At 45.4% G+C, this 27,563-nt stretch overlaps 2 protein-coding genes across 3 annotated transcripts; both read left to right on the top strand.

Moving 5' to 3' along the window:
- The first annotated feature begins 2,341 nt into the window (after positions 1-2,341).
- SMCO3 (single-pass membrane protein with coiled-coil domains 3) lies at positions 2,342-3,043 on the top strand. Its single transcript, XM_066634481.1, has one exon. It carries the CDS (start codon positions 2,342-2,344, stop codon positions 3,041-3,043), a length of 702 nt encoding a protein of 233 aa, XP_066490578.1.
- A 6,880-nt stretch (positions 3,044-9,923) lies between these two features.
- Positions 9,924-26,640, top strand: WBP11 (WW domain binding protein 11). 2 transcript variants are annotated; one of them, XM_066633610.1, is made up of 12 exons: positions 9,924-10,073; positions 12,460-12,567; positions 13,530-13,561; positions 14,559-14,652; positions 15,314-15,510; positions 16,235-16,368; positions 18,334-18,533; positions 20,424-20,615; positions 21,764-21,865; positions 24,322-24,630; positions 25,081-25,263; positions 25,646-26,640. In XM_066633610.1, the coding sequence occupies exons 2-12, from the start codon at positions 12,504-12,506 to the stop codon at positions 26,062-26,064; spliced, it is 1,926 nt and encodes a 641-aa protein (XP_066489707.1). In that variant the 5' UTR covers positions 9,924-10,073; positions 12,460-12,503; the 3' UTR covers positions 26,065-26,640. The 2 variants fall into 2 exon arrangements, with proteins under 2 accessions (XP_066489707.1, XP_066489706.1); XM_066633609.1 differs by having other exon boundaries at positions 12,457-12,567.
- The last annotated feature ends 923 nt before the right edge of the window (positions 26,641-27,563 follow it).

Raw genomic sequence — 27,563 nt, 5'->3', positions numbered from 1 at the left:
AAACAAGAATGTGAAGCAAGTTTAAAAGCAGTAAAAGGAACATAAGGCATGTTTTGCAAAATATGGCTGCCATTAACAGCCCAATCCTTTCTATGAGATATGCCAGGAGTTCAGTGTCCTGCTGGGAAGGAGTTTTCCCCAGATGGTCCTCCTCTGTCTGGTCTCTATAGCTTAGGATGGATGCAGTGGATGCAAACTACCAATATTTTTCCCCATTCTGCTGCTGGTCCAGTATAGGGAAAGCAGAGAGCAGGAAGGGGTGCAGGCGCGCTTACCCTTAGATGCTACTCCCTTTTGTTAGCCTGCCTTTTCCTGGTACTCGCACACCCCCTTTCCTTGACAAAAACTCAGTTAAATAATTGTATTTAAGGCAGATGCTCCAGTGGAACCAAATGTTTAGGTCCTAGCAATTCTACCTAGTTGGGTTTTCATTGGACTGTCAATTATGCTGCAGTTCTTATTAATGCTTTCTATACTAGTTGAGGAGAACACAACAGTAATCTTGAATATCTTTTCTATGATCTATTTGTTAGTGGTTTTCACAGTGTTCCCTTCCCTCTTGCCCAGCCCAATCCTCTAACTAATCCTACAATACTGAATATTAACTTGCAAAGTCTAACAGTTCCCGCTATGAGCCAGAATACAATACTATTTATGGTCCTTGTGAATAATTGGGAGTAATCCTACCTGCTTGTGTAAAATGGTTTTACTTCAGTTCATTATGGTCCACCAAAATGAGATGCTTGTGTAAATGTAGGACATCTTGTTCCATCCTGCTAAAAGTCCAAAGCAAGTAGATTTAAAGGATATAATTTGCTCAGTGCTGAAGACTGCACCAGAAATATATCAGACAAAGAAGGTTGTGCTTGATTCACATTTTTTGTTGCATTAGTAACATTTGCACATTTCTATGGATGAGCAAGTGATCTGTGATCCCCTTGCACTGGTTCTATAGTATATTCATTCTAAAATGGATACATTTAAATGTGAATATGTCAGCAGTTGAAATAATTTGCTGATTCTATGAGCTGCAGTTTAGTAAATGAGGGTTAAGTACATGGCACAATGACGGCTGCCTTGTGACCCATTGTGCTGAGCCACTGTTGCGAGCAAGCCCCGGACACTGCTTCAGCAAAGAAGTGTGGGTCAGCGTGACTTTACCAGCAGCCACACTATTATCGGATATGAGCCCAAAGCAGGATGCCTGCACTAGCTTTCAAACTGATTGTGCCAAGCTGAAAATTAAGGTGAGAACTTCTTCCAATCATTTCCGTGTTGTAGAGTTGGGCAAGGGATGTGTTCATGCATATACAGAAGAGAGAATAAGGATGCTGATAATTAATTATTATTATTTATTAATATTAGTCAATGCTTGTTATAATTAATAAATTATAGGGTTTATTAAATGAAGCAGAGGGAAGTGTATAGTTAAAATGACAGGCACTGGGGGTAGGTAGGGATGAACTTCTGCTTGCTGCTGACCTCTACTCTTAAGGGTCCAGCTCATGTCTAGTTCCTACCCCAGCAAGAGCAGCAACTGTTACCCTGCACATGCCTGATCTCAGAAGCTAAGCAGGGCCAGGCCTGGTTAGTACTTGGATGGGAGACCGCCTAGGAATGCCAGGTGCTCTAGGCTTAAACCTTAGTCTTTCGAGACTGAAGGTTGCCAACAACCACCCCAGCAAGTGCATACTTGGACCTCTTTAGGCTCTGTGGAACTAACTCCCACTGATGTTGGAATATAACCAGGAGGGACTGGGAGGGGGTCATTCACTTGACCCATCTCTGACCAACTCTGCAACTGCCCAGCTGTGAGGAGGCAACAGCAGCTCAATATACCCTGATGGAGCATCTGTCTGGCACTTCTGCCCAGACTACATTTCATCACCAGTGGTGGCTAACATCCCACAAGTGTTACAAGTGGCATCCACAAGTGAGTCCAGCTAGTGACTTAATGCTTGTTTATGTCCCTAAGTTTCCCTTCCCCTCAGGTTCCTCCTTTCTGTGCTACTTCCAGAGAGGAAGTAGCAACACAATTGAATCCCATACAACAGTAGCCAGTCAGCGTTTTAAAAGGCTCTGTACTAGGGCTGGCTCGGCCACATCATGATTTTTCCAACCATAAGGCACCAGGGAAAGATAAGGATCCCCAGTCTGTCTTCAAAAACTCAATGTTTCCCATGAAACCCTTTGACATAATTAATCTACCAGTGCCATCAAGAAATGTCGCTTGACTTTCCTTGCATTATGTGACTTTAGAGGCAAGTTACTCCTCATATTGCCACCTCAAACGTTCACAGCAGTTTTGCTGTCCTGTTTGCTACCAGCTCTTCTTCAAAGAATGAATCTCAGCGACCTTCTCTACCCCAATAATCCAAAGCGGCGCCAGGAGGTGATTGACCTGCACCAGAAACTGTTAGACTGTTTGCGGCTTAATTTTAAGGCCACCGAGGAACTGATTGAAACGCTGAATGTCCATCTGGGGGCTGGGATTGCTCATGTTGCCATGAAAGAGGATGGAACCATCAAAGAGAACTGTGACATCATCATCCGAGTCTTGAATGAGATTCAGCAAGAGGTGTGGAAGCTGGACAGAGACATGAAGGAAAAGCTCGAGCCAGGGATGTATCGAAAACTTTACGATATCAAACAGCCTGAACTGGGGAAAATCGCTGCAGCTCACAGCATTGTCTCCACTGTTCTTGGAGAGGCCACGGCGACAGCAGGTATCGTTGCTGTGAAACTGATCTGTTCAAATGTTGTAACCGTTACTGTTAGCAAACTTATCGCTTTGCTTGCGCAAATTGGAGTCTCTGTTCTTGGAGGTATTGGCATTGGTGTTCTTGGCCTGGGCATGGATATCATTCTTCATGCCATCCTGGGAGCAGTGGAAAGAGAGACCCTCCTGGCATCTATTCAAAGCTATGAGCAGCACCTAGCTGAGTTTGAAGAGGCTTCTGAGGCCTATCAATGCGCTGTCGCTGAAGTGAGTGTGTTGGTAAAAGAGAAAGTAGAATTTGGGGATGCGCCGCCCCATCAATGACTATGTGAAACAGATTCTGACACGACAGGCAGAACTGACCCTTTGCAAAAAATATAGGTGGTAAAAATCAAGACTCCTAACTGTGGGCCCAATTCTATCCAATTCTCCAGCACTGGTGCAGCTGTAATGCAGCCCCAAGGTAAGGGAACAAATGTTCCCATACCTTAAGGAGGCCTCTGTGACTGCTGCCGCACCACAAGATGCAGTGCATGCTCCACTGACACAGTTGCACCGGCACTGGAAAACTGGATAGGATTGGGCCCTGTGTCACTTACCCTTGTCATGTGACTCAGAAGTTGGTAATGTGGAAAAACTGAACACGTATCATTGCAGTGCTCAGTTTTATGCACCATGAAATGAAATAAGGCAAGACACCTTTCTCCTGATACATTGTAAACCTTTGCTTTAATTTTAAAAAAATACTTGTTTAATTTTAGGAAGCAATAAATTATGCAGAATTCATGAAAATTCTCTTACCTGCTTTGGCTTATTTATTCCAATTGTGCAAATTACATCTCAGATCAGCCTAGGATTAAATAATAAAATATTCTTACTTTCAGAAAGATCTTGGTGCGCAAGTACGTATGTACAGGTCACCACTGATGTTTGAAATTACTGATTACTGATTACTGATTACTGATGTAGTCTATTAGATTCCATTATTCACCCCATCTAGTGGCCAAATGTGGTATAGCGTCTATACCAGTGGTCACCAGATCAGTAGAATCCAATATTTGACTCACCACTGATACAGGGGTCCATCTTTAAATGCCTTGTAACAAGGAAAAAAAGCACCAAAATTCCATTTCCTATCTTCATGTTATTAAACCGCACTGGTTGCAAGCTTGTCGGGGTTAAAGATAGCTTTAAGGACCCACTTCTGGGTTTCTTGCTCCTCCATTGTCTTCCCAGAATGCATTGGTATAGATTAGCGCTTGCCAAACCACAGCCTGCTGGCCAGATCCAGCACAATACTGCATACCTTCCCCAGGTGAGCAGTGCTTACCGTTCCACCTTGCTGCTCACACGAAGCCCACCTGAGTGCCACAATGTGATCCTAGACAGTTGCATCTGCCCAGAAATGCAGGCACAAAGCCCTTTTGCCGCAGTGGGCTACAGGTGTGACTGCCCAGAGCGTCGCATTGCAGCACTTGGGTGGGCTTCTTCCCAGCGGTGAAGTGGAACTGTAAGAGCTTTTCCAGACAGCAACAGCTTTTACCGTGCACCGTAGTTTGGTGACCACTGGTATAGACGCTATACCACATTCAACCACTAGATGGGGTGAATAATGGAATCTAATAGAATAATTTCATTCCACTAGATTCCATAATTCACCCCATCTAGTGGCTGAATGCGATATAGTCTCTATATACCAATGCATTCTGGGGTGACAGTGGAGGAGCAAGAAACCTGGAAGTGGGTCTTTAAAGCTATTTTTCCACTGATTTGGTATCTGCTAATTTTTTTTTTCTCCACTGGGAGTTCTGGAATGGAACCCCCACTGGATAACAAGGCATGACCTGTATCTCAGACACAGATTGGACTTCAGAAACAACATAGGCCGTGAATACATTCATACAAGATGCATGTAGGTATAGCATACATCAATGCCTGGTTTCGTACGCCAAAGAAACTGCAGCAGCCCGTTTGGTTGTTAATGATAGCAATACACAAACTCCGGCATCCTCATTAGGGCTCTGGTGTGCACATGGAACTCATGCAAGAGTTGAGGAACACACATGCACTCAGCTTGCATTGTAGCAAGTGAGAAAGTCCCTGCTAATGCAGAAGCTCTTTGTGATCTTCAATCTGTGGCAGTAACATCAAGGCTTCCCTTTCCTGCCACTGTCCTTTTCTTCGGTCCTCTCCTGATATATTCCTTGTTTTGAATTTCCTCTTCTTCTCGCCTTCCCCTTTATACCCCCCCCCCCCATTTCTGGGGTTAAAATCACAGGTGTGTCAGGTATATTATTACTGAACTGTGATCGCGATATTCTTTGCACACCAGGAGAGGTGACAAGTCTAGTGCTTTTAGAAGTGGAGACCACTCAGAAGCACCTCACTCACAAACATTTCTACATTCACATTGGTAAACCACCCCAAAATGAAACTCCTTAGCAAGGATACAGTTAAATGAAGACACACAAAGTCTCAACTGAACCTTGCTGTCACCTAATTGGGTGTGATCTCTTAGGAAAGGAAGAAGAGGAGGAAGAAAAAAGTCCAATAGGAATGAAGAAAGGAGTGGCAGCTCACTGCTGCAGCACTGTCAGTGGTTGTACAGGCAGTGACTTCACAGAGCCATGTGAGGTGCGTGGTCCTACACAGTATCAAGAACATGGCAATGACCTCACAGGCAAATAAGCAAAATTTTTTTAAAAAAGAAGCCAAATTACCCCTGCTAATTGGGTAAGAGGCACTTTTTCAAGTGGGTGCTCCTTTTTTTAGCAGGGGGAGAGTAACTGGCCCACCTCACCCCAGCAGTGTCTGTCTGCTGGTATTCATTTGCATCTTTTTAGATTGTGAGCCCTTTTGGGACAGGGAGCCATTTAGTTTATTTAATTTTTCTCTGTAAATCGCTTTGTGAACTTTTAGTTGAAAAGCGGTATATAAATACTGTTAATAATAATAATAATAATAATAATAATAATAATAATAATAATAATAATAATAATAATAATAAATTAAAACACAGCAGGTTGGTCACTGTTTCCTAAAACAATCCTCACAAATTAAGTCAAGCGTTATTGCTACTTGCAGATAATCTCCACATCTGACTTCATCCCAGTACTTCATCCAAGTTGGCTTGCTGCCCAATGGCATCTGTGACAGGAAGCACTTTAGGCAGCTGTACCAGTTATATATGCAACTTAAACTAGGCTTCCTGGACAAGCCTAGCCTTGCAACAGCCATGCTCTTTACACTGCTTTTCAACAACAACTAAAGTTCACAAAGCGGTTTAGAGAGACAACTAAATGGCTCCCTGCCCCAAAATGGCTTGCAGTCTAAACATGTTAGATCACTGCAAAAGGGGGCTGACGACAGCTCAGAGACTTTGACTGATTTAGGACAAGATAGCCAGATTTTTGACCAGGAGCTGTTCTGACCATGCGATGCTGGTCTTAATGCCGCTTAATATATCAGTGGCTCCCCATGTGTCTGTTCAATTCACACTCTGATCTTCAGCTGCAGTTCTCTGCACACTTATCTAGAGGTCAGCCTCACAGAGCTTAGTGCAACTTTCCTTTCAGCAAGTATGCATAGCATAGTGCTGTTAATCTTTAAAGCCTTGAGAAGACTGGGACCAGAGCCCTTGAAAGGTGCTTTTCTCAGACACACTTGAAGGCTAAGGGAGTGGGGGGAGGAGGAGGAGGAGCAGTGGAGGCAGGTAGGTGGACAGAGATGGGTGCCCCAGCTGCCCCCCCCCCCCACAAATAAGAACATAAGCCCTGCTGGAACAGACCAAGGGCCCATCTAGTCCAGCTTCCTGTTCCTCACAGTGGCCCACCAGATGCCTCAGGAAGCACAGAAGAGAAGACACCTGCATCCTGGTGCTACTTTCTTGCATATGGTACTCAGATATAGCCTACTTCTAGAACCACGAGGTTGCATATAACCATCATGGCTTGTAACCTGTGGTAGACTTTTCCTCCATAAACCGGTCCAATTCCCTTTTAAGGATATCTAGGCCAGATGTCATCACCACATCCTGTGGCAAGGAGTTCCACAGACCCTCAATTTTAGTGGATTCCCCTTGTTTCTGGTGTTGTATGAGAGGGAAAATAACCGGTTGCGGATGTGCCATTAAGTTTGATGGGGCAAATGCCCCAGGCACGAGCCTCTAGGACCCTGTGGAAACCTCTCTGAGGCTCCCAATGGGGTCGGAAACTGTGCTTCTGGTTTCCCAGAAGCACAGTTTATAGCTTCGGGGAACCTCAGAGGGGCTTCTCTGATGTAGACTTGGGTCGTGCAAGGTTCCATGAGCCTCAGGTGAGGGGGGGGCAAATTTTCATGTGGGAAGTGGCGACAGCCTGCGGGGGGATGCCATTGCAGAACTTTGCCCCGGGGCACAGGGCTGGGGGTGGTCTGCTGCTCAAAAGAACATCCCTCTATTCACTCTATCACCATATCCTGTGGCAAGGAGTTCCACAGGCACTCCATTTTAGTGGGTGTCCCCTGGTTCTGGTGTTGTGTCAGAGGGAAAAGAACTGAAGAGCCCCGATGCTGCAGCCTTTCCTCACCAGGGAGGTGCCCCGGCCCAGTAACCATTGTGGTGGCTCTCTTCTGCTCCACCAATGGAATGCCTGATGCAGCTGACTCAGCTGCCTGATGCAGCTTTCCCTTTGGTCTGGGAAAGCCCCTTTCAAACAGCCTTAACCAAACGCTTTGTATTGGCAACCTTCAGTCTCGAAAGACTATGGTATCGCGCTCTGAAAGGTGGTTCTGGCACAGCGTCTAGTGTGGCTGAAAAGGCCAATCCGGGAGTGACAATCCCTTCCACACCAGGAGCAAGTGCAGTCTGTCCCTGGTCTGACTCCCTGGCTATGGGCCTTCCTTCTTTGCCTCTTAGTCTCAGACTGTTGGCAAAGTGTCTCTTCAAACTGGGAAAGGCCATGCTGCACAGCCTGCCTCCAAGCGGGCCGCTCAGAGGCCAGGGTTTCCCACTTGTTGAGGTCCATCCCTAAGGCCTTCAGATCCCTCTTGCAGATGTCCTTGTATCGCAGCTGTGGTCTGCCTGTAGGGCGCTTTCCTTGCACGAGTTCTCCATAGAGGAGATCCTTTGGGATCCGGCCATCATCCATTCTCACGACATGACCAAGCCAACGCAGGCGTCTCTGTTTCAGCAGTGAATACATGCTAGGGATTCCAGCACGTTCCAGGACTGTGTTGTTTGGAACTTTGTCCTGCCAGGTGATGCCGAGGATGCGTCGGAGGCAGCGCATGTGGAAAGCGCTCAGTTTCCTCTCCTGTTGTGAGCGAAGAGTCCATGACTCGCTGCAGTACAGAAGTGTACTCAGGACTCTGAGACCAAGCTCTGTAGACCTGGATCTTGGTATGTTCCGTCAGCTTCTTGTTGGACCAGACTCTCTTTGTGAGTCTGGAAAACGTGGTAGCTGCTTTACCGATGCGCTTGTTTAGCTCGGTATCGAGAGAATGAGTCTTGGAGATCGTTGAGCCAAGGTACACAAAGTCATGGACAACCTCCAGTTCATGCTCAGAGATTGTAATGCAGGGAGGTGAGTCCACATCCTGAACCATGACCTGTGTTTTCTTCAGGCTGATTGTCAGTCCAAAATCTTGGCAGGCCTTGCTAAAACGATCCATGAGCTGCTGGAGATCTTTGGCAGAGTGGGTAGTGACAGCTGCATCGTCGGCAAAGAGGAAGTCACGCAGACATTTTAGCTGGACTTTGGATTTTGCTCTCAGTCTGGAGAGGTTGAAGAGCTTTCCGTCTGATCTGGTCCGGAGATAGATGCCTTCTGTTGCAGTTCCAAAGGCCTGCTTCAGCAGGACAGCGAAGAAAATCCCAAACAAGGTTGGCGCAAGAACACAGCCCTGCTTCACTCCGCTTCGGATGTCAAAAGGGTCTGATGTGGAGCCATCGAAGACAACAGTGCCCTTCATGTCCTTGTGGAAAGATCTGATGATGCTGAGGAGCCTGGGTGGACATCCAATCTTGGGGAGAATCTTGAAGAGGCCGTCTCTGCTGACCAGGTCGAAAGCCTTTGTGAGATCTATGAAGGCTATAAAGAGTGGCTGTCGTTGTTCTCTGCATTTCTCCTGCAGTTGTCTAAGGGAGAATACCATATCAGTGGTGGACCTGTTGGCTCGGAATCCACACTGCGATTCTGGATAGACGCTCTCTGCAAGTACCTGGAGCCTCTTTAGTACAACTCGGGCAAACAGCTTTCCTACAACGCTAAGGAGAGAGATGCCGCGGTAGTTGTTGCAGTCACCCCTGTCTGGTTTGAAACCAAACGCTTGGCGCTCTGAGAACCAGCAGGCGAGCGCCACCTGGTGACCCTTCCCGGCCTCACGCTTCTCCACACCCGTCCAGCCCCCACCCTGCCTCTTTCCACAATCTGCGTCAGGCCCCGCCTCTCCTCGCGCCTAACCATAGAGGCGCCAACTCTCCGAGGCCAGAGGGACGAACCGTTCGAGTCGCCTAGCGGAAAGGAACGGGAAAAAGGAAGTCGCGGGCTCACGCGAGGGCAGCATCGGGGCGCTCTGTCGTGGCCATGGTGATAGACCCGCCACGCACCACAGAGATAAGAACAAGCTAGAGTGATGCATCTTGTGGCTAGATAGGGGTTCCATTTTTTCCTGAGAGGCTGAAAGGCCTTTGAAAGCTCTGCAATGCACAGTTGATATCTCAGGACAGACAAAAGAATGTATTTCTTTACCCAGCGTATGATTAGCCTGTGGAACCCCTTGCCACAGGATGTGGTGATGGCATCTGGCCTAGAGGCCTTCAAAGGGGGAGTGGACAGACTTCTGGAAGAAAGGTCTGTGGAACTCCCTGCCACAGGATGTGGTGATGGTATGGACAGATTTCTGGAGGAAAAGTAACTTACCTGGTGCATCAGGTAAGTTCATCAGAAGTAAGTCCCATTGCAGTCAGTGGTGCTTACTCCCAGGTAAGTGTGGCTTGGATTGCAGCCTTAGAGCCCAATCCTATGCGTGTAACTCCGTCTCCGGAAGACTTTCCAGCCCTGCCACTGACAGAGCTCGCAGCGCTACCCGAAGGGTCCAGTTGTGTGAGTCTACACCTTGCCTCTCTCTATATCCCCCACAGCGACCCCATTTCCTTCCCTTGGAGGACCGATGACGGCTTTCGAGGACGTCAACCGGAAGTGCCTGTGGTGCGCCCTTCTACCCTCCCGGGTCTCTGTGGCGGCGGCGGCGGGATCGTGCGGGCTTCCAAGATGGCGGCGAGGCGGCAGGCGCTGTAGGGCTCCCGCGGAGGGCCTCCCCCTGCGTGTGTGGGCTCCGCTTCTGCGCTCGGCCTCCGCGCCAGGCAGCGGGACGGGTGAGTGGCGGGGAGAAGCCCCTCTGTGCGCTCTCCGGCGGGGATGCGGCCCTTCTCTCGGCTTCCTGGGCATCAGCTGTTGCTGCTGCTGACGGGGGGGGGGGGGCGATGGTCATGCTGAGCTGTGGGTGTGTATCTGCGTCTGCTCTGCAGCTTTACTCAGCCTGTCGTGGGTCTGTGGAACTCCCTGCCACAGGGTGTGGGGGCGGCATCTGGCCTGGAAGCCTTTAAGAGGGGGCTGCACAGATTTCTGGAGGAAACGCCCATCGTGGGTGGCAAGCCGTGATGGGTCTCTGCAGCCTCCTGATTTCAGAAGTAGGCTCCCTGAGGATGCCAGGTGCAAGGGAGTGGCAATGGGACGCAGGTCTCTTGTGGTCTCCCTACGGCACCTGGTGGGCTACTGTGGGGTGCAGGAAGCTGGACGCGGTGGGTGCTTGGCCTGATCCAGCAGTGCCTGTTCTTACTTTACTAATGCAGCATGACCTGAACTTGAACACAGCAACAAAGAATGCACAAAGAATGCTTCAGCCTCTAGACTGTGCTTCCCAAACTTTTTAATACTGGGACCCACTTTTTAATATGGCACTCTGTCCGTATCCACCTGGTGTAGGTTTATGAGACTTGGGTGAAAAAGAGATCTGGAAAGACCTAATTTGTTTATTTATAAGGAGTAATAAGCAGAAAACAGATGCTCCAAGTTTTATCTCTCTCTATTTACCCAAGCTTGCAAACTGTAGGAGCTGAGTTCTTGGAAATTGCAGGATCTGAGGTCTTTGCAGCGCAATTAGCAGCAATCTGATTTTTGAATTGGGTTTGAGGCACTTGGTTATCTGATCTTTCCATCACCAGTGTTTTTATTGGAGACTCTGCTTGGGGCTTCCTGACCCACCCAAAGTCAGGTGACGACCCATCAGTGGACCCTGACCCACAGTTTGGGAATCACTGCTCTAAAGCAGGGGTTGCCAAACTTTTGGCCAGAGGGCCGCATGAAATACCTGGTGCAGTGCTGAGGGCTGGGGAAAAAATATAAATATAAAATTTAAATAAATAAATTAAAGATGGAACTTAGATGTATGAATGAGTGGGCTCATTCACTCAGCCTCTCCGGCCCTCAGAACATTCTTCAGATGCAATCAGAGCACAGCTCTAGTCATGTTCAGTTGAGTGGGCCAGAGGCTTTCAGGGGACAAGAGGCTGGCTGTGGGCCAAATAGAGGCTCACTGCGGGCCACATCTGGCCCCCGGGCTGGGGTTTTGAAACCCCTGCTCTAAAGTAACAGTTATGATCATTGTATCTTGTCTTATACTATTTCAGTGTTTCTCAACTAGTGTTACTTCAGGTGGTGTTTGGTGGTACTCGCAGGACCCCTGGACACCTGCTGCCCAGCAGCTAAACATAATGCAACACACAGTGGTAGGAGGCTTGGCTTGGCAGGCAGAGCTCCAAAGTGTGCTTTTCCACTCTCGAAAAAGCCCTCCCATCCGTTCTGAGACTCTTATTGGTGTTGGTAACATTGCATCTGACCTCTGAACCCAGAAATAATAATCGGTGTTGATGTCATCACCAGTTAATTCAGATGGTATGTCTGATTGGTGGACCATGTGAAGTGGTACAGTGGGGGGCAAGTATTGAGAAACACTGTACTAGTTTGTCTCCACAGCTGTTGATCCAGATCAGGGGTGTCCAAGCCACGGCCCGGGGGCCACTTGTGGCCCTCAGGGACTCAGTCTGGCCCATGGGAGCCCCCAGTCTCCAATGAACATGTGGCCCTCTGGAGACTTGCTGGAGCCCATGCTGGCCTGACGCAACTGCTCTCAGTGTGAAGATGACTGTTCGACTTCTTGCATGAGCTGTGGGACAAGTGTTCCCTCCACTGCTTGCTGTTTCATGTCTGTGATGCAGCAGTGGCAGTGAAGGAAAGGCTAACCTTGCTTTGTACAAGGACATTTATAGACCTTGAGCTATTGCAAGACCTTCATTCATTCATACAAGTTCCATCTCTAATATATTCATTTATGTAAATTTATTCAAATTTGAAATGTAAATTTTCGGCCCCCAACACAGTGTCAGAGAGATGATGTGGCCCTCCTGCCAAAAAGTTTGGACACCCCTGATCCAGATTATGAGAAGGGAGGTCCTTTGGGGAAGGGGGGGAATTGGGTTGCCCTGGCTGATGTGTTTCCTGGCAATTGTATTTTTCTCCAATGCTTAGTCAGGGAGGCCTTGATAAAATCTCCAGGGTTATTTTTAGCAGTCCAATTGGGGAGAGAGTGATTCCTGGAGCCCCCTCCCCATGAATCCTAGAGGATTGGCAACCTTAGGAGGGAGGGTACAATGAGTACATTTTATCTTTGCTGATATGATGCTGATTTTTATTCCCCAGTAGTTGAGTTTCATTCAGTGGAACGGTGATAGAAATAAACAGTCAAGATGGGGCGGAGATCCACGTCTTCCACCAAGAGTGGGAAGTTTATGAATCCCACAGACCAAGCTCGTAAGTGTTCAGAAAGTTTCTTTTTAAGTGCACAGAGGTTTGAGGGAGATACATGATTGAAAATTTTCAACATTGTATGAGATATAATGCCACATATTGTTTTATCACTGCATTAAATAATAACACAGAAGAAAGGCAGCTGTTTTATTATATCCAAGGGGAAGACATCTGAAATGTAGCACTGGAGAAACCTGGTTTAACTTTGTAAATGAACTTTTGTTGTGTTTTTTTTTCCTAAATGCTGCATCTAAATGATTAATTAGAAGTGAGGTAGTTTACAGCTTTCCCCCCCACTATATATGTGCTGGAAATCCAGTCCAGCTTTGGGGATGGCTGACTAAAAAGTATAAAGGAGTAAGAGGTACTTTAACTTAACTCAAGTAACTAGTAGTTGAAATCGTTTTGTTACAATTTTGTCCAGTGATTTGAGAATAGAACAAACTACGTTCAAGCACAATGAATTATGCAGTTTGTGTTGCTTAAGCAAGGCTAAAGTAACATTTTTCCTGCCCAGTGATAATCACCCAATAGGAAAATGTTCATATGTTAATGTCAGAAATACTGTGCAGTGTATTTCTACTGCAAGTATGCTGCTGGTGGGGCATATGTTAGTGTTTGTGCATTTTCCTGTTTGGTGGCTCTCTCTTTGTGTGAGAAAATGTAATGTGGGATTTGACCTTTAGGCAAACATAAATTAGTGCTCTTAGAAAAGGGTTGCCAGTTACTGGCATTTCCCTTCATGTGGGTGAATATGTCATCGGATTCCATTGGAATCGCATGGAAGACTTTTGTACCTTCAAGGTCTTGGGAAACAAACTGGTCCGAAATGTAGTTGAGTGTGGGCTATGCATAAGTCTTATGAATCTTACTTTCTAATGAATATGTTCAGGATTGCAGCCAGATGCTTCCCAACACTGGCTTTGAAATGGATTGGTCTTTTCAGATTGTTTGTATTTTTGCAGGCAAGGAGGCCCGAAAAAGAGAGCTCAAGAAGGTGAGAGATTATTGCCTTATTGCTAAACCCAGGCTGGCAGTTCTGTACTTCTCTGTTATGTCCCTGATTTAAAATGAAGTCTTGATAATGCTATTGTATGTGCTAATGGTTAGTTTATGGGCCTTTAAATAGATATTGGTTCAGATGTCACATTTGCAGCCCAATAGTTAGAACAGGAATGTATTGTGTGCCCATATGCTTCCTCTCCCCTCCCCAGCAAGCATGGCTTAGACAATTTCCAAGTAAGAAAATTTAGGAATGTCCTTAGAAATTGCATAGGTTGCCATGCCACTGAGGAACTGTGGTTTGAGTGGTTCCTGTGAATCAGGATCAATCCTCATTTAGGGGGAGCATTTTGTGCAGTTTCCTGGACATCCTGGTAAGCTGTGGTTTGACTAACCAGGAAATTTTCTAACAAGCCAGGCATATTTGCTGGGCAGCACAGTTTTGTAACACATTCATAATTCAACAAATCACACTTTGTTGTTTTGGGAGTGTGGCATCTGAACTGGTCTGTTTTTCTTGTCTAATTGTTTCATAAAGTTTAAGGGAGGCATTCTTAGTCCTTGCCCTAAGAATTTTTTGTAGTTTTATGTATTTGTTGGAAGATCGTTTCCTTTAGTTGGTCAGTATTACAATATTGTATTGTTTGACCGAAGAAAGAGGAGAAAGAGAAACTTTTCCCAGTTAAAAACAAGTACTGTAAAAATTTCACTAAACTTGGAATTTGAGGACAGTATAATATGTGAAGACATGGTATGTGTTACATGAGATTCATGTGGTCTCTTTAGATTGTGAGTGGGAAAATCCTGGGCTGTTAACATATTCCTCCTTATGTTGTCAGAATGATGTCAGATTTGTAGATATAACTAAATAGAAGAATACTATTTATTTGAAGTGTTTGTATGTTGCCTTTTACTAGTATGTATCACTATTCAGTATTTTGCACTTCTAATGAACTTTGTTCCCCCGATGTCGTCTTTTCTGGTGAATTCAGAACAAGAAGCAGCGTATGATGGTCCGAGCAGCAGTACTGAAGATGAAGGATCCCAAGCAAATCATTCGAGACATGGAAAAACTGGATGAAATGGGTGAGTTTGAATGCAGGCCTTTTTGCAGACTTGAATGGAGAGAGGGCAGCACACAGTAAAAGCCAGAAGGAGGAAATGGGCCTATGTGATTTGACAGACATCATTTGAAACTGTATTGTGTGTTAGAGAAAGGAGATTGACAGCCCAATCCTATTGAAATCCCCCCACACTGATGCAGTGGGGCCAGGGGAATTTTGCAGGTTGCCTCGAGGTATGGGGACATGTGTCCCCTTGTCCTAGAGAAGCCACATCTGTGACTAGGGGTCTGCTTGGACCTGCACCTCATAATTACTGGAGTAAGTTTGAGTAAATCTGTGTCAGCGAATCTGACCTGGGAAGGGGGATAGGATAAGGTGCATGCCTGTATTGCTGATCTGGGCCCCTTTCCACCTATCCCCTTCCTTCCCCCCTGCCCCAGGCTGCTCGGTATGGAGCTTATCTGCTGCAGTGCACACTGGGTCCTGCACTGGTGCCGGTGGGATAGCACAGGGCTTCCTGTTGGCATTGCAAACTTTAATGCTGTCACAGCGTGCTTTGTGGCATGTTCATTACATGTTTGGGGTGGGGGAAGTGGGAGAGAAAGTAAAGACCTTGAGGTTTGTCCTGCAACATTCTCTTTTGCTTTCATTTGGCTGTCCTGATCCTTCTGTCTCTTGATTAGAGTTTAACCCAGTGCAGCAACCCCAACTTAATGAGAAGGTGCTAAAGGACAAACGCAAGAAACTGCGTGAGACTTTTGAGCGCATCCTGCGGCTGTATGAGAAGGAGAATCCAGACATTTTCAAGGAGTTGCGCAAGCTCGAGGTGGAATATGAACAGAAGAGGTCGCAGCTCAGCCAGTACTTTGATGCTGTAAAGGTATCTGCCCTTGTTGCTTACCTATTACCCTTTGATTATGCTTGCATGTTGCAAGACTGGTTCTTTAGTTGCTTTTCAGATTTCCTTTGCTTAGTTATCATGTGCCAAATATGCACTTCTCCTTTATGGCCTCTTACCCCCAGTCTGCATGTGTCAGCGCAGTGTGGTTGGTACTTGAAGAGCAGCACCATGTCTGTTGGATGGCTTGAACAGCACGAGAATCCCAGCTGTTCCCTACCTCAGGTTTCATCTACTTGACTGACATTGCTTGGGCCACTGCATTTCTGTGACTTGCTACATGATGTTCCTTCCACACAGTTGCGTTACAGGAACTAAATGTTAGTCCCCAAATGTGCTATTGGCTGCCTGATATGCATTAGGCATTGAAAGGCTTGCTAGAGCTCATGCTGTAAAATTCTTAGAGGCTGATTTAATAATGCTTATACAGCACTCGGAGTATTTCACTTTATTTCAGCAAAGGCTGATTATAAGTCAGTGTTGTTGCTCTTATATGTCAACCTTGGTTTCCCAATTGTGAGCTTCTACTGTCGCTTTGGGTTGCTGTTGTAACTTTCATTTGCTAGATCTGCCCATCCAGTATTAATTGGGATACAGTGTCTGGAGACGTTTCAGAAATCTCATATGCTTTTACACAAAACAAGGACAATGTGCATTCTGATATCCTCCTGAAGATCCGCTTAAGTGGTACTTTAATTTTTTTCAGAATGCTCAGCATGTTGAGGTGGAGAGCATCCCCTTGCCAGATATGCCTCATGCGCCCTCCAACATCCTCATTCAAGACATACCGCTCCCTGGAGCCCAGCCACCCTCTATTCTCAAAAAGACATCGGCTTATGGGTAAGAAGGAGTCGTTTGAGAGGCTGGAAATTCTGAATGGGGTTGAGGCGTGTGGATAAGATTCCCCCATGTCGTGATTTAGGAGGGTTTTTGCTGGTTGACTTGTGGTTTTAGAGTTTTAACTACTCTCTAATTGATGGATTTGTTAAATGCTTTTTGTTCATACAGTGGAATGGTGGTTCTCAAGCTCCGAGTTTAAAGTGCAAGAAATGGGCTGTAGCTCCCTTTTAAAGTCTATGCAGGAAGGTATTCCAAGATAAACAGGACTGTAGATAAAATCTGAGACATCCACAGCACTATTAGAAGCAGATAGACTGAGCTTTGGAAATAGAATTTGTTTAGCTGTAGAAACTGTTTTGTGAGCTTTTTGTTGAAAAGTGGTGTACAGGTGGAGCCTGTTTATCTGCAGATTTTACATCTGTGGATCTGGCTTAGTGTGGGCCTAGTTTTGTCTGGAGGGCTTTCTGATGCCCACAGAAGCCACGCTTGTCTGCCTGCAGCCTCTGCCCATGGTCCTGCTTTCCCTGGCCTTAGAATGCCTTAAAATGCATAAAAATGTCACTTTGGAAGTCACATTTTTTGTTTATATGAGCCATTCTGAAGCCTATAGAGGCCTCTGTGGGTTTCAGAAAGCCGCCCAGAGGGAAGCAGAGCGCAGCACTGGTCTCCTTCAGAGGGTTAAAGGGCTGAAGATAGCAGATTTCCTTATCTGCAAATTTTTGGTATCTGTGGGGGGTCCAAGAACAGATCTCCTGCGAATACAAGGCCCACCTGTATAAATATTTTTTAAAATAATAGGCCATAAATAAGTAGCCAGAAATTAGGGCAAACATTGACCAGTGCAATAGTAGAATGCAGCTCCCTGAAACTGTCTTTTGATGAAGTGTGATCCTGGCTCAGAGTCCTTTTCTCAGCTCAGAATTTGGTGCTTCTTTTCCATGGTCCTTATTTCCTTTATCCACTCTAAACTGTAGCAGGTGGGAGTTGAGGGATGCTTCTGGAACAAGCAAAGGATAGAGTCCTTAAATTGATTGAATCTCATTGCTTATCACTTTACGTCTACTTCAGTAATTTTACATTTTACAAAATGTAACTTGTACAAAAAATGCAAAATATGCAGTTTACAAACAGGAAACTTGCTGAAAATTGACTCTGCATGTGGATTGGCTTGTTAACCTTTTGCTACCTGTATAGTGTGTGGCCACAACAGATTTTGCTGGCTTCTATAAAGGGGTTGCAAACTATGAAGCAGCACTGTCTGTTACCCTGCAGATGCCTGATCTTGGAAGCTAAGCAGGGTCAGGCCTGGTTAGTACTTGGATGGGAGACTGCCTGGGAATACCGGGTGCTGTAGGCTTATACCATAGTCTTTCGAGACTGAAGGTTGCCAACCATGGTGTTTAGTTCACAAGTCCTTTTTTTGCTTCAAGTCTCATTAAAGCTTTTCTTCAGTGACACTTTATAAGCCACATCCTTTGTTGCTGCTGCTGTCACCTGTTTTGAAGACTACTTTGGTTGAATTCCATTGTACACAACCTGCATCTTGCCTTGGAATATGTGTGTTTGAGTTAGAGAGTAATGGTTCCCAAACTTTTTTGACTGGGGGCTCCGTTGACCTACTGGGCCATTGGCTGTGGCTCCCCATGAGGGCCATACAATCTTATACATTGTATAGGGTGGTGGGTTTTTTGTGAGGATTCAATGGCTGACTGGTTCCCATGGCTCCTCGGGAAACCACGGCTCACAGTTTGGGAACCATTGGATTAGAGAACATAAAATGGAGACAGCATCATTATAGTTTTAAATTAGTAGATGTTAAGGGCACAGTTAGGAGGGTTGCCAAAGCCATCATAGTTTCTTCAGGAAATGCCATTAAACTTCACTCACTCTGTTGTAGCTTGCCTTGGGGATGCAGGGAGAAGCTGAACAATCCTTAACTTTGTACTTCTAAAATCTTATTTCTAGGCCTCCTGTTCGTCCTGTTTCTGTACTTCCACCTCCAGGGCATGGTGTTCCTCGCTTACCCCCAGGCAGGAAGCCTCCTGGACCTCCACCAGGGCCACCGCCACCTCAGGTTCTGCAGATGTATGGTCGTAAAGTAGGATTCACTCTAGAGATAGCCTCTCGGAGAAGAGAAGAGGAGGTGTCTTATAGTCCAGAGACAGGTAAATGGCCTTCCCCTCTTCTGAATGTGACCAATGCAGTCTCTTCTGCACAGCAGAAGGGTGACTTGTGGGAAAGGTAGGGAAAGTTTCTTACCCTGTGGCACATTGTTCTCTGTCCTTCTTCTCCCTTAAGAGGTGGATCTAGTCTGAAAGCATTAAATGTGAGTACATATACCCCTTTCTGCATTTGCCTGACATGGGAAGCATCTTGTGCTTCTCTGGGACTAACCTTATTGTGTAATTCTAGGACCAGGATCATGGGCAGTGTGAGGAAGTCTAGTAGGAAAAGTACTCAGTCATGTCAGGGCTTGTGTGTTTACTGTTAGCTTGTAGTGTCCTATGCTCCTGCCTCTTCCTTTGCCCCTTTCCTGGTTGATCAGTGTCTTATTCGTTATATTTTTCCGTCCTTTGTTTTTGATTTTTTAACCTTTTAATAACCTTCTTTCACTGTTAGGGTCTGCCAGCCTATGTTCAATTCTTTGAGTGGAAATGGATTGGCATGTCTGTCAGAACATTCATTCTCATTCTCAGGACAGCCTCTGGATATTGGTGCTCTGTTACCTGCCAGGGAGGCTTTCCCAAGACAATCTCTGGGTTCTCTTGGCTTTGGGTGGATGATAGCAAACTACCTTTTCCCAGTATACCCAGTAAAAAGGGTTAAAGTTGTGAACAAGGGAAAAGGGTGCCATTGCTAACTGTTAAGTGTGGTCCCCATCTTTCCTTATACCAGGGGTCTCCAAACTTTTTGGCTAGAGGGCTGCATCAAATATCTGGTATGGTGTTGAGGGCCAAAAAAAAATTAAGTATAAAATTTAAATAAATAAATTTGGAACTTAGATGGAACTTAGATGAATGAATGGGCTCGTTCATTCTACCTCTCTGGCCCTCAAAACACCCTCCAGATGCAACCAGAGTATAGCTCTGGTCGTGCTCAGTTGAGTTTCATCTGAGGGCCAGAGGCTTTCAGGCCAGAGGCAGGCCGGATAGAGGCTGTGGGCTCCTGGGCTGGGGTTTGGAGACCCCTGTACTATAGCAACCAAAAATGACAACAAAAAGGTCAAGCAGAGACCCAGTGAACACTGATGCACATATTCAGAATGTACTGATATGAATGTAGACCAGGTTTCTAGCCAACAGACTTAGAAACTAAAATTCTTACTGAGCGCTTTCCACATGCGCTGCCTCCGACGCATCCTCGGCATCACCTGGCAGGACAAAGTTCCAAACAACACAGTCCTGGAACGTGCTGGAATCCCTAGCATGTATTCACTGCTGAAACAGAGACGCCTGCGTTGGCTTGGTCATGTCGTGAGAATGGATGATGGCCGGATCCCAAAGGATCTCCTCTATGGAGAACTTGTGCAAGGAAAGCGCCCTACAGGTAGACCACAGCTGTGATACAAGGACATCTGCAAGAGGGATCTGAAGGCCTTAGGGATGGACCTCAACAAGTGGGAAACCCTGGCCTCTGAGCGGCCCGCTTGGAGGCAGGCTGTGCAGCATGGCCTTTCCCAGTTTGAAGAGACACTTTGCCAACAGTCTGAGGCTAAGAGGCAAAGAAGGAAGGCCCATAGCCAGGGAGACAGACCAGGGACAGACTGCACTTGCTCCCGGTGTGGAAGGGATTGTCACTCCCGGATTGGCCTTTTCAGCCACACTAGATGCTGTGCCAGAACCACCTTTCAGAGCGCGATACCATAGTCTTTCGAGACTGAAGGTTGCCAATACAAAGTTTCTTCCACCTAATGAAATCATGCTCTTGGTATGAATGCAGCAGAATCTTAGACCTGAAGTTGTTGCTGTTGCTTTTTAGTTAGGTTGAAGCAGGTATACTACAAAACAAGCATGTTGCATTAATTTTCTGGGTGGCTTCATGTTTATGCTTGTCAGGTCCACAAGGACATGATGAAGAGGCTTCCAGTACCAGTGAAGATGAGGGGTACCCTGAGGACATGGACCAGGACAAACACGATGACACAACTGATGACAGTGACACTGACCGGAGTGATGTGGATAGTGAAGGGGAGGAGTTTGTTCATGATGACGGCACTGAGCGGGAGGGTGGTGAAGACAAGAAACTAGGTACGTTGTTCAGGAAAATGGATTTGTGTTGGAAAATAGCTCTGTCCTTCCCTCAGATCCTTGTAGTCATGGCTGTTTCCAGGACTCATTTGTGTTTGAACAGAGCCAGGAGAACAAGCATTGAATGAGAATTGACTGTCAACATTTTGATTACTAGTTTTCATTCAGCACCCTTCAGTAATGCTGATAGAGTAGGACCAGCCATTATTTTCTTTTGAAACAAAGCATACAAGTTGTCCTTGACAGTCTAATTCAGTGGTTCCCAAATTTTTTACAGCTAGGACCCACTTTTTAAAATGACAGTCTTTCATGACTTGCGTAGCTTTACTAGACAAGCGAAGAGAGAGCTAGAAAGAATTAATATTGATTGTTAATAATAAATACATTATTGACTAATAATATTCAGGGTTCTATGCTCCCAAGGCTGCTACAGACCTTGTGAATAACATGTGTGTAAATACTTGCTAGACTTTCCCTAGAAATGGAGTTCAAGGACTGATTCCCCCAAACATGTTTACAGTCATTGCAGGGCACCCAGAAGACTGAACTAGAGAGTAAGATGTGCAGTTAGGGCCAGACAAAAGGTTGTAATTTGGTTTACCCATGATCTGCGGCATGTAAATTACTAGAGAAAATAGAAAAATGTTACATTTTAATTTAAATACCACAGGTTAGCCTTCCAGCTGCAAGATTGCGGTCTCCATCGGGATTTCCTGCTGCTGCAGTTTTCTTCTGCGAACAGGGCAAGGGTGCTTGCAAAGTTTTAAAAAAAAAACTTTTTGCGACCCACCATAAATCGACTTGTGACTCACTGATGGATCCCGATCCACAGTTTGGGAAATCCTGGTCTAATTGCATGTAGTTGAATATGTTGGATTATTAGGTTTGCAAAATGGAGGTGACAGTATCTCCTCTTCCTGTTTTTAAGACAACGTTCATAGTTTAGTAATTATGTCTCTTTTGTCGGAAAAAATGATGTTTAACAATGTCAGGTTTAGTAATGTGCTGTTCTGCAAATGTCACTTTTTACCTTGGGGAGGTGGATAGCCACTCTCTGAACTGAAAAACTGAACTTCTTGCCTGTCAGGTGGTTGTTACACTGTAAAGCATCCTGGACTTTAAAGTTGTAATCCCTTGTACTTCTGCAGGTCTTAGTGTGCGGTTTGCTGATATGCCTGGAAAATCACGAAAGAAGAAGAAGAACATCAAAGACTTGACTCCACTTCAGGCCATGATGCTGCGAATGGCTGGTAAAGAAGCCTTGATAATAATTACTATATGTTTGTTCTTCAGTTCTTTTCCCACTTTGTTTTTCATTGCAAGCAACAGAAGCCTGCTTGTCTGGAGAATGAGTGCTCAAATATATTCTTAAGTAATGGTCTGCATTGATCTAGTCCAAGGGTGTCAAACTTGTTTCATACAAAGGGCCAAACAGCATCCATGACACATGCTGAGGGTAAAAGAAATGTCATTTAGCAGGTGGTGACCAGAAATGAGCACTTTGTTCTCACTTAGGAACTCATTAGCTGCAAATGACAGAAAACATGCAGATCTTGATCCTATTTTCATGATATGGGAAAGCCCAATTATCACATGGGCTACTCTTTTAGCAGCACTGCTTGTGCTGGGGGGTTACATCACAGTTCAGCAGCTGAAAGCAGCCAGTGGTGATGCTGAGAGAGCCCATTTATCACGTTGGCCAAATAAAAATCCAGCCTGCAGGCCTTATGCTTGACTCTCCTGACGAAGTCCCTGTTTTATAAACAGGAGCTGATGTGGTAGGGCCATGAGCACCTCAGCCAATCTTGCTAAAGCCTTGATTTCCAGTTGGTTGCTTTCTTAGTTCTGCAAAATCTGGCTAAATTAATTTAGGCTGCTGATCTTGGGGGGGAGGGCGGGGAATGGACAGAAGAGTGTTGAGCTGCACGTACAATATATAATCCTGAAAATCCAAGCCTTCTCCTTAAACCTACGTTTTAAAATGCTAAAGCTGTTTTTCTAGAACAGTTAAATGAGCAATGAAATAGATTCTGGCAAATTGTCACGATTCTGGAAATACCTGAATATTTTGAAGGGTTGGACTCCATATGTTTGAACATGTTGTGAAAGGGCTCTTGCGCAGACTTCTTGTGGTTGGCCTCGGGCTCTTATTAGAAGACGTGTCTGATATGAGACTTATTGTAGTTGTAAAATTGCAGCATACATCCCATGTACAGCACTACCCATGTGCCAGGGTTCACCATGTGTCCCTAATTTCTGTTACTTTTTTTATGTTCGCTTATATTCAACTGCTTCAAACTGCAATGTGGATTTCACTCCAGGTTTATATAGGACAGGCCCTTCTCAGTGGAGGCCTTTTTGGCTAAAACCATTCATTCCCTGTGAGTGAGAGGGTGTTCTTGTCACTAGATTCACAGTGGAAAACTTCTTTTGTTTTGCCTTCACACATACAACTATACAGTATCCAGGAGGGTTCCCTTCCTAGAACTCACATGGATGGCAAAAATCCAGTTAAAGCAAATGCATTTAAAAAACAATGTCCCTTTACTCAGCCATTTAAAAACAGCTGACAGCATTTAAAAGTTGCTGACTTTTGTAATGCATCTGGCAGACAATCAGTCTCTCTGCAGGCACTTAGAAAGGCTTCACTCTAAGGCAATGTCCCCTCCATTCACCAGGAGCTGCTGGGCAGGGAAAGAATGGAGGAGATGATAATCACTTCTGCTTGGCATTCTTTCATGTGCTGGGGAAAGGGAGGGGTCACTTTGCCTCCGAGTGAAAAAGCTGTTCTAAGCATCTGGAGAGAGAATGTTTGATGGAATATCTGTTAAATTGTTAAATGTTTTTTTCCTTTAATTGAAAGGGTCCTTCTCATCGCACTGAGATAAAACCATGGGTGAAAAATCCGTGGATAATTCGGTTATACCTGTACTGTTAATACTCAAAAGACAAAACATCTGACTCCATTGACACAGTGAAGTCTAACACATTTGTTTGTAGAAAAGGCCCTATTTCATCAGAGTATATATATCACATGCTGTGTTTGCCCAGAAAACTGTTTCCTTTATATTTTGAGTCTTGTTGGCTATGTTTAATAACCATGGTGGGATGTCCTCTAGTTATGCTTAATTTTTAAAACATGATATTGGGAGAGCTGATGAATATGATTATATTAACAATTACGTCTTGAGCAGTGAATTCCCTACTGGGTGGTGAAGAGCTTGTAGAAGAGCTTCTTATGTGCTGTGCAAATGGGCTGGTGGGACAGCTTTTTATTAGGATGTGGTGACTTGCATTCCAATCTGGTGACCAGCTCTTTGTGCTCAAGTTCCATTGATTGCAGTGGGACTTTGGTAATGTGCAAGACTAAGTTCGTTATGACATCTGTTTTTTAATCTCTGTCTAAAATGTGGGCTTACGGTTTGCTTGAACTTTCCATAAGGTACATAAAATGTCCCAAAGTACTTCAGCATTGAATTTTAAGAAATACTTTCTCTCTCTGAGGAACTTCTTACTGTACATCTGGCTTGCTACTGCTCTGTGAAAATCCTCTGCAAATGTAAGGGCACACTCTTAATTTCAGGGAGAAATTTTCTTTTCTTGAAACGTCATCTCAATCTAGTCCTTAGTACGCATACAGTCTAATTTGTGTGCCTTAAAAACCCCTGAATTGTATAAAGGCAGAGCTTGTGTTCTTTCTCTTCAGGCCAAGAAATTCCAGAGGGAGGCAAAGAGATAGAAGAGTATTCTGAAGAAGAAGATGATGACGATGACGATGACTCAGACAGTGAAGAGACACCACAGCAGCAAAGCATGGAAGAGTCCCATACAGAGACTGTGTCGTCAACACCCTCACAAGCAGCCCAGCCACAGCAGCAACCACCACCTCAGCCTGTTCCTCCAGCACAGATACAGGCTCCTCCTATGCCTGGGCCACCCCCTCTTGGACCGCCTCCTGCACCACCTTTGAGACCTCCAGGGCCACCTACTGGCCTCCCTCCTGGTCCTCCTCCAGGTATGTACTTGATTAAGAGCAGAGAATCCCAACCTTGTCCTGGAGTTCCTAGTTTGGGTATAATTAAAATTGGGGGTCTTTTAATTTTTTGAAGTAACTAAGCTAGCTTAGCAGTAGAGACTTTCCTCCTACATCACGAAACTTGCAAGGGTAATGCCTTCTTTCTCAGTGCCTCAGATTCATTGATACAAAGCCACCTTGCAAGACTGAACAAAATGGCAAGCTGTTGCATAGCTTCCCTCCTGTTGCTAAATGAAATTGTTTCTCTATGATTTCTTTTAGCCTTTATGGGCTGGAGTGCTTATCTAGAAGCAAGAGATTTCACAATCCTTGGTTTTCTTAGCTTACTGATTTCAAGAAAGGACAATAAAATGGTAGAGGGGATGAAGAACTGTTATTTCCTGAAGTAAATTAGAAAGCCTTTGTGCAAATGTTTTTTTCCCCCCCCAGGGGCTCCTCCATTCCTCAGACCACCTGGATTGCCCGGATTACGTGGACCTTTGCCACGGCTCTTGCCACCAGGACCTCCCCCTGGCCGCCCCCCTGGTCCTCCACCTGGTCCACCTCCAGGTCTTCCACCTGGCCCACCTCCAAGGGGTCCTCCCCCACGGCTACCACCTCCAGCCCCTCCAGGTATTGTTATAACATTGACAGTGGGGTTAGGGTTGGGTCTCTCTTCAGTGATTCTTAAACTAAGTGATGACACAAAGCAGATGTTTTCACCTCTAACATGGCAGAATACTTGCATCATTATGTACTGCTGCTGAATCTCAAAAGTGCAAGGCCATAATTAACTGTCTTTCCTGCACTAATTAAAAGTTTTCCATCCTCTTTCATGGCTTATAACTGTCCATACACCTGCTGAACATAGCGTGTGCATACACCTTGGATAGGAAATGAGTCTGGGCAAAAGGAAGCCAGCTAATACTTAGTATTGCTCTGTGCTTATCCTTTAGTCTCTTGCATGCCTTCACACAAAGATAAGAGTGCCAGCTTAATCTTTCTTTCTGTATAGGTATTCCCCCTCCTCGTCCAGGCATGCTGCGTCCTCCATTGGTACCTCCACCTGGACTATTCCCACCAGCTCCCATTCCAAATCCTGGGGTACTGAGTGCTCCCCCCAGCTTGATCCAGCGCCCCAAGGCGGATGATACTAGTGCAGCAACCATAGAGAAGAAAGCCACGGCAACTATCAGCGCCAAACCACAGATTACCAACCCCAAGGCTGAGATCACCCGTTTTGTACCCACTGCCCTGCGGGTTCGCCGAGAGAACAAGGGGACAGCTGCTTCCACGCAGCGGAAACCAGATGACGAACATTCTGTTCAGATCACCAAAGCAACTCCTAAGGCTGCCTCTGCTGCCCCTGTCTCTGTGCAGACCAAGGATGATGTCTATGAAGCCTTCATGAAGGAGATGGAGGGGCTTCTGTGACCATCTGTTCTTGGTTACATAGTTGCTGTGAGAGCAATGTACTCTTGGGACAGGGATTCCATGTTGGAGTGGCATCAGGTTGAAAAACTTTTCGTGACCAGGAATAGTCTCCTATCCCAGTTAATTTATCAACCCATCTTGGGGGAGAGATTACTGCAGCTAGTGGAAGAGGGACACCTGAATGAGGGAGTTGTTTGAGGAGTGTGTACTCCCCTGGGTGCCATGTTTAAAAATATGTCTGTGTCCCATGGAAAGACTTCTTCTCTTGAATATTTTTTTGGAATTAAAGGGAAGAATAAATCTGAATAAACCAGTTAGTAAAAGTCTCCTACAAAAATGCCTGACCATCAGGTTTTTACATTGTTTTTGGTGGCTTTCTGTAAATATTTTGTAATGCTGTTTTTAGTTGAGTGAGATTTGGCTACGTATTGTCCTTGAGGTAGGCAGGCCACTGTAGGCATATATGCTATGCCTGCATTTTCACCCTGTATGAGCTCCTGTCACATTGATGGCATCTTGCTGACAGGAGGAATATCATTGTCCAGTGAAAGAGAATAAATATTTGATGTACTACAATCTCTTTGTGATTGGATGTTAATTTTCTAATTTGGGAAGGAAGGAGGAAGGCAGGGGATCCTAAGAAATAGTGTATGTGGCAGGTAACTTTTTGACCAGAGGGCTGCATCAAATATCTGGTATGGTGTTAAGGGCCAGAAAAAGTTTTTTTAAATACAAAATTGTATGGAAGAAGGCGGTCCCTCAAGTACCCTGGATTCCAAGCTGTAGAGGGCTTTCAAAGTTAAGACTAGCATTTTGAATTCAGCCCAGAAACGAACTAGCAGCCAGTGTAGTTGCTGAAACAGCGGCCTAACTTAATTGAACTGATGTGCCTCAAACTACACGGGCAGATGCCTTCTGCACTAATTGCAGTTTCTGAACGTAGAGCATGTTGCAGTAATCTAATCTGGATGTCACTAGGCCTTTAGGTGTTCTGAGGGCCGGGGAGGCTGCACACAGCCTCCCTGACCCTGAGAACACCCTCTGGATGCAACCAGAGCACAGCTGCAGTCATGTTCAGTCAAATGGGCCAGAGGATCTTGTGTCCAGAGGCTGGCCATGAGCCGGATAGAGGGCTGCATCTAGCCCTGGGCTGGGGTTTGGACTGGAGGATGATGAAAAATCTAAAGAAAAAATTGCTAGTATCTGCTATGCCTCCTCACCTTTAACTCTTATACCAAGGAAATCCAATTTCTAAGTACAGAATTTTTATTCGAACTACATATGTGCTCCTCAACAAAATGCAGATTATGTCATTACGAGTATATTGTTTTTCAAATCCACAAAGAATTTATTTGTAAGGGAGGGTTAGAGAACATCAGAATGAAGGGAAATGGAGACTTTGATCACAGGGATGATGGCTTGTGGATAGTATCCTGTGAAATTATAGAGAAGATGAAGCTGTGCAAGATCCTAAGATCTATTCCTTATTACCAGCCCTT

The sequence above is a fragment of the Tiliqua scincoides genome, chromosome 7 (genome assembly GCF_035046505.1).
Source record: "Tiliqua scincoides isolate rTilSci1 chromosome 7, rTilSci1.hap2, whole genome shotgun sequence".
NCBI lineage: Eukaryota > Metazoa > Chordata > Lepidosauria > Squamata > Scincidae > Tiliqua > Tiliqua scincoides.
This window is presented reverse-complemented; position numbering and strand designations above follow the sequence as displayed.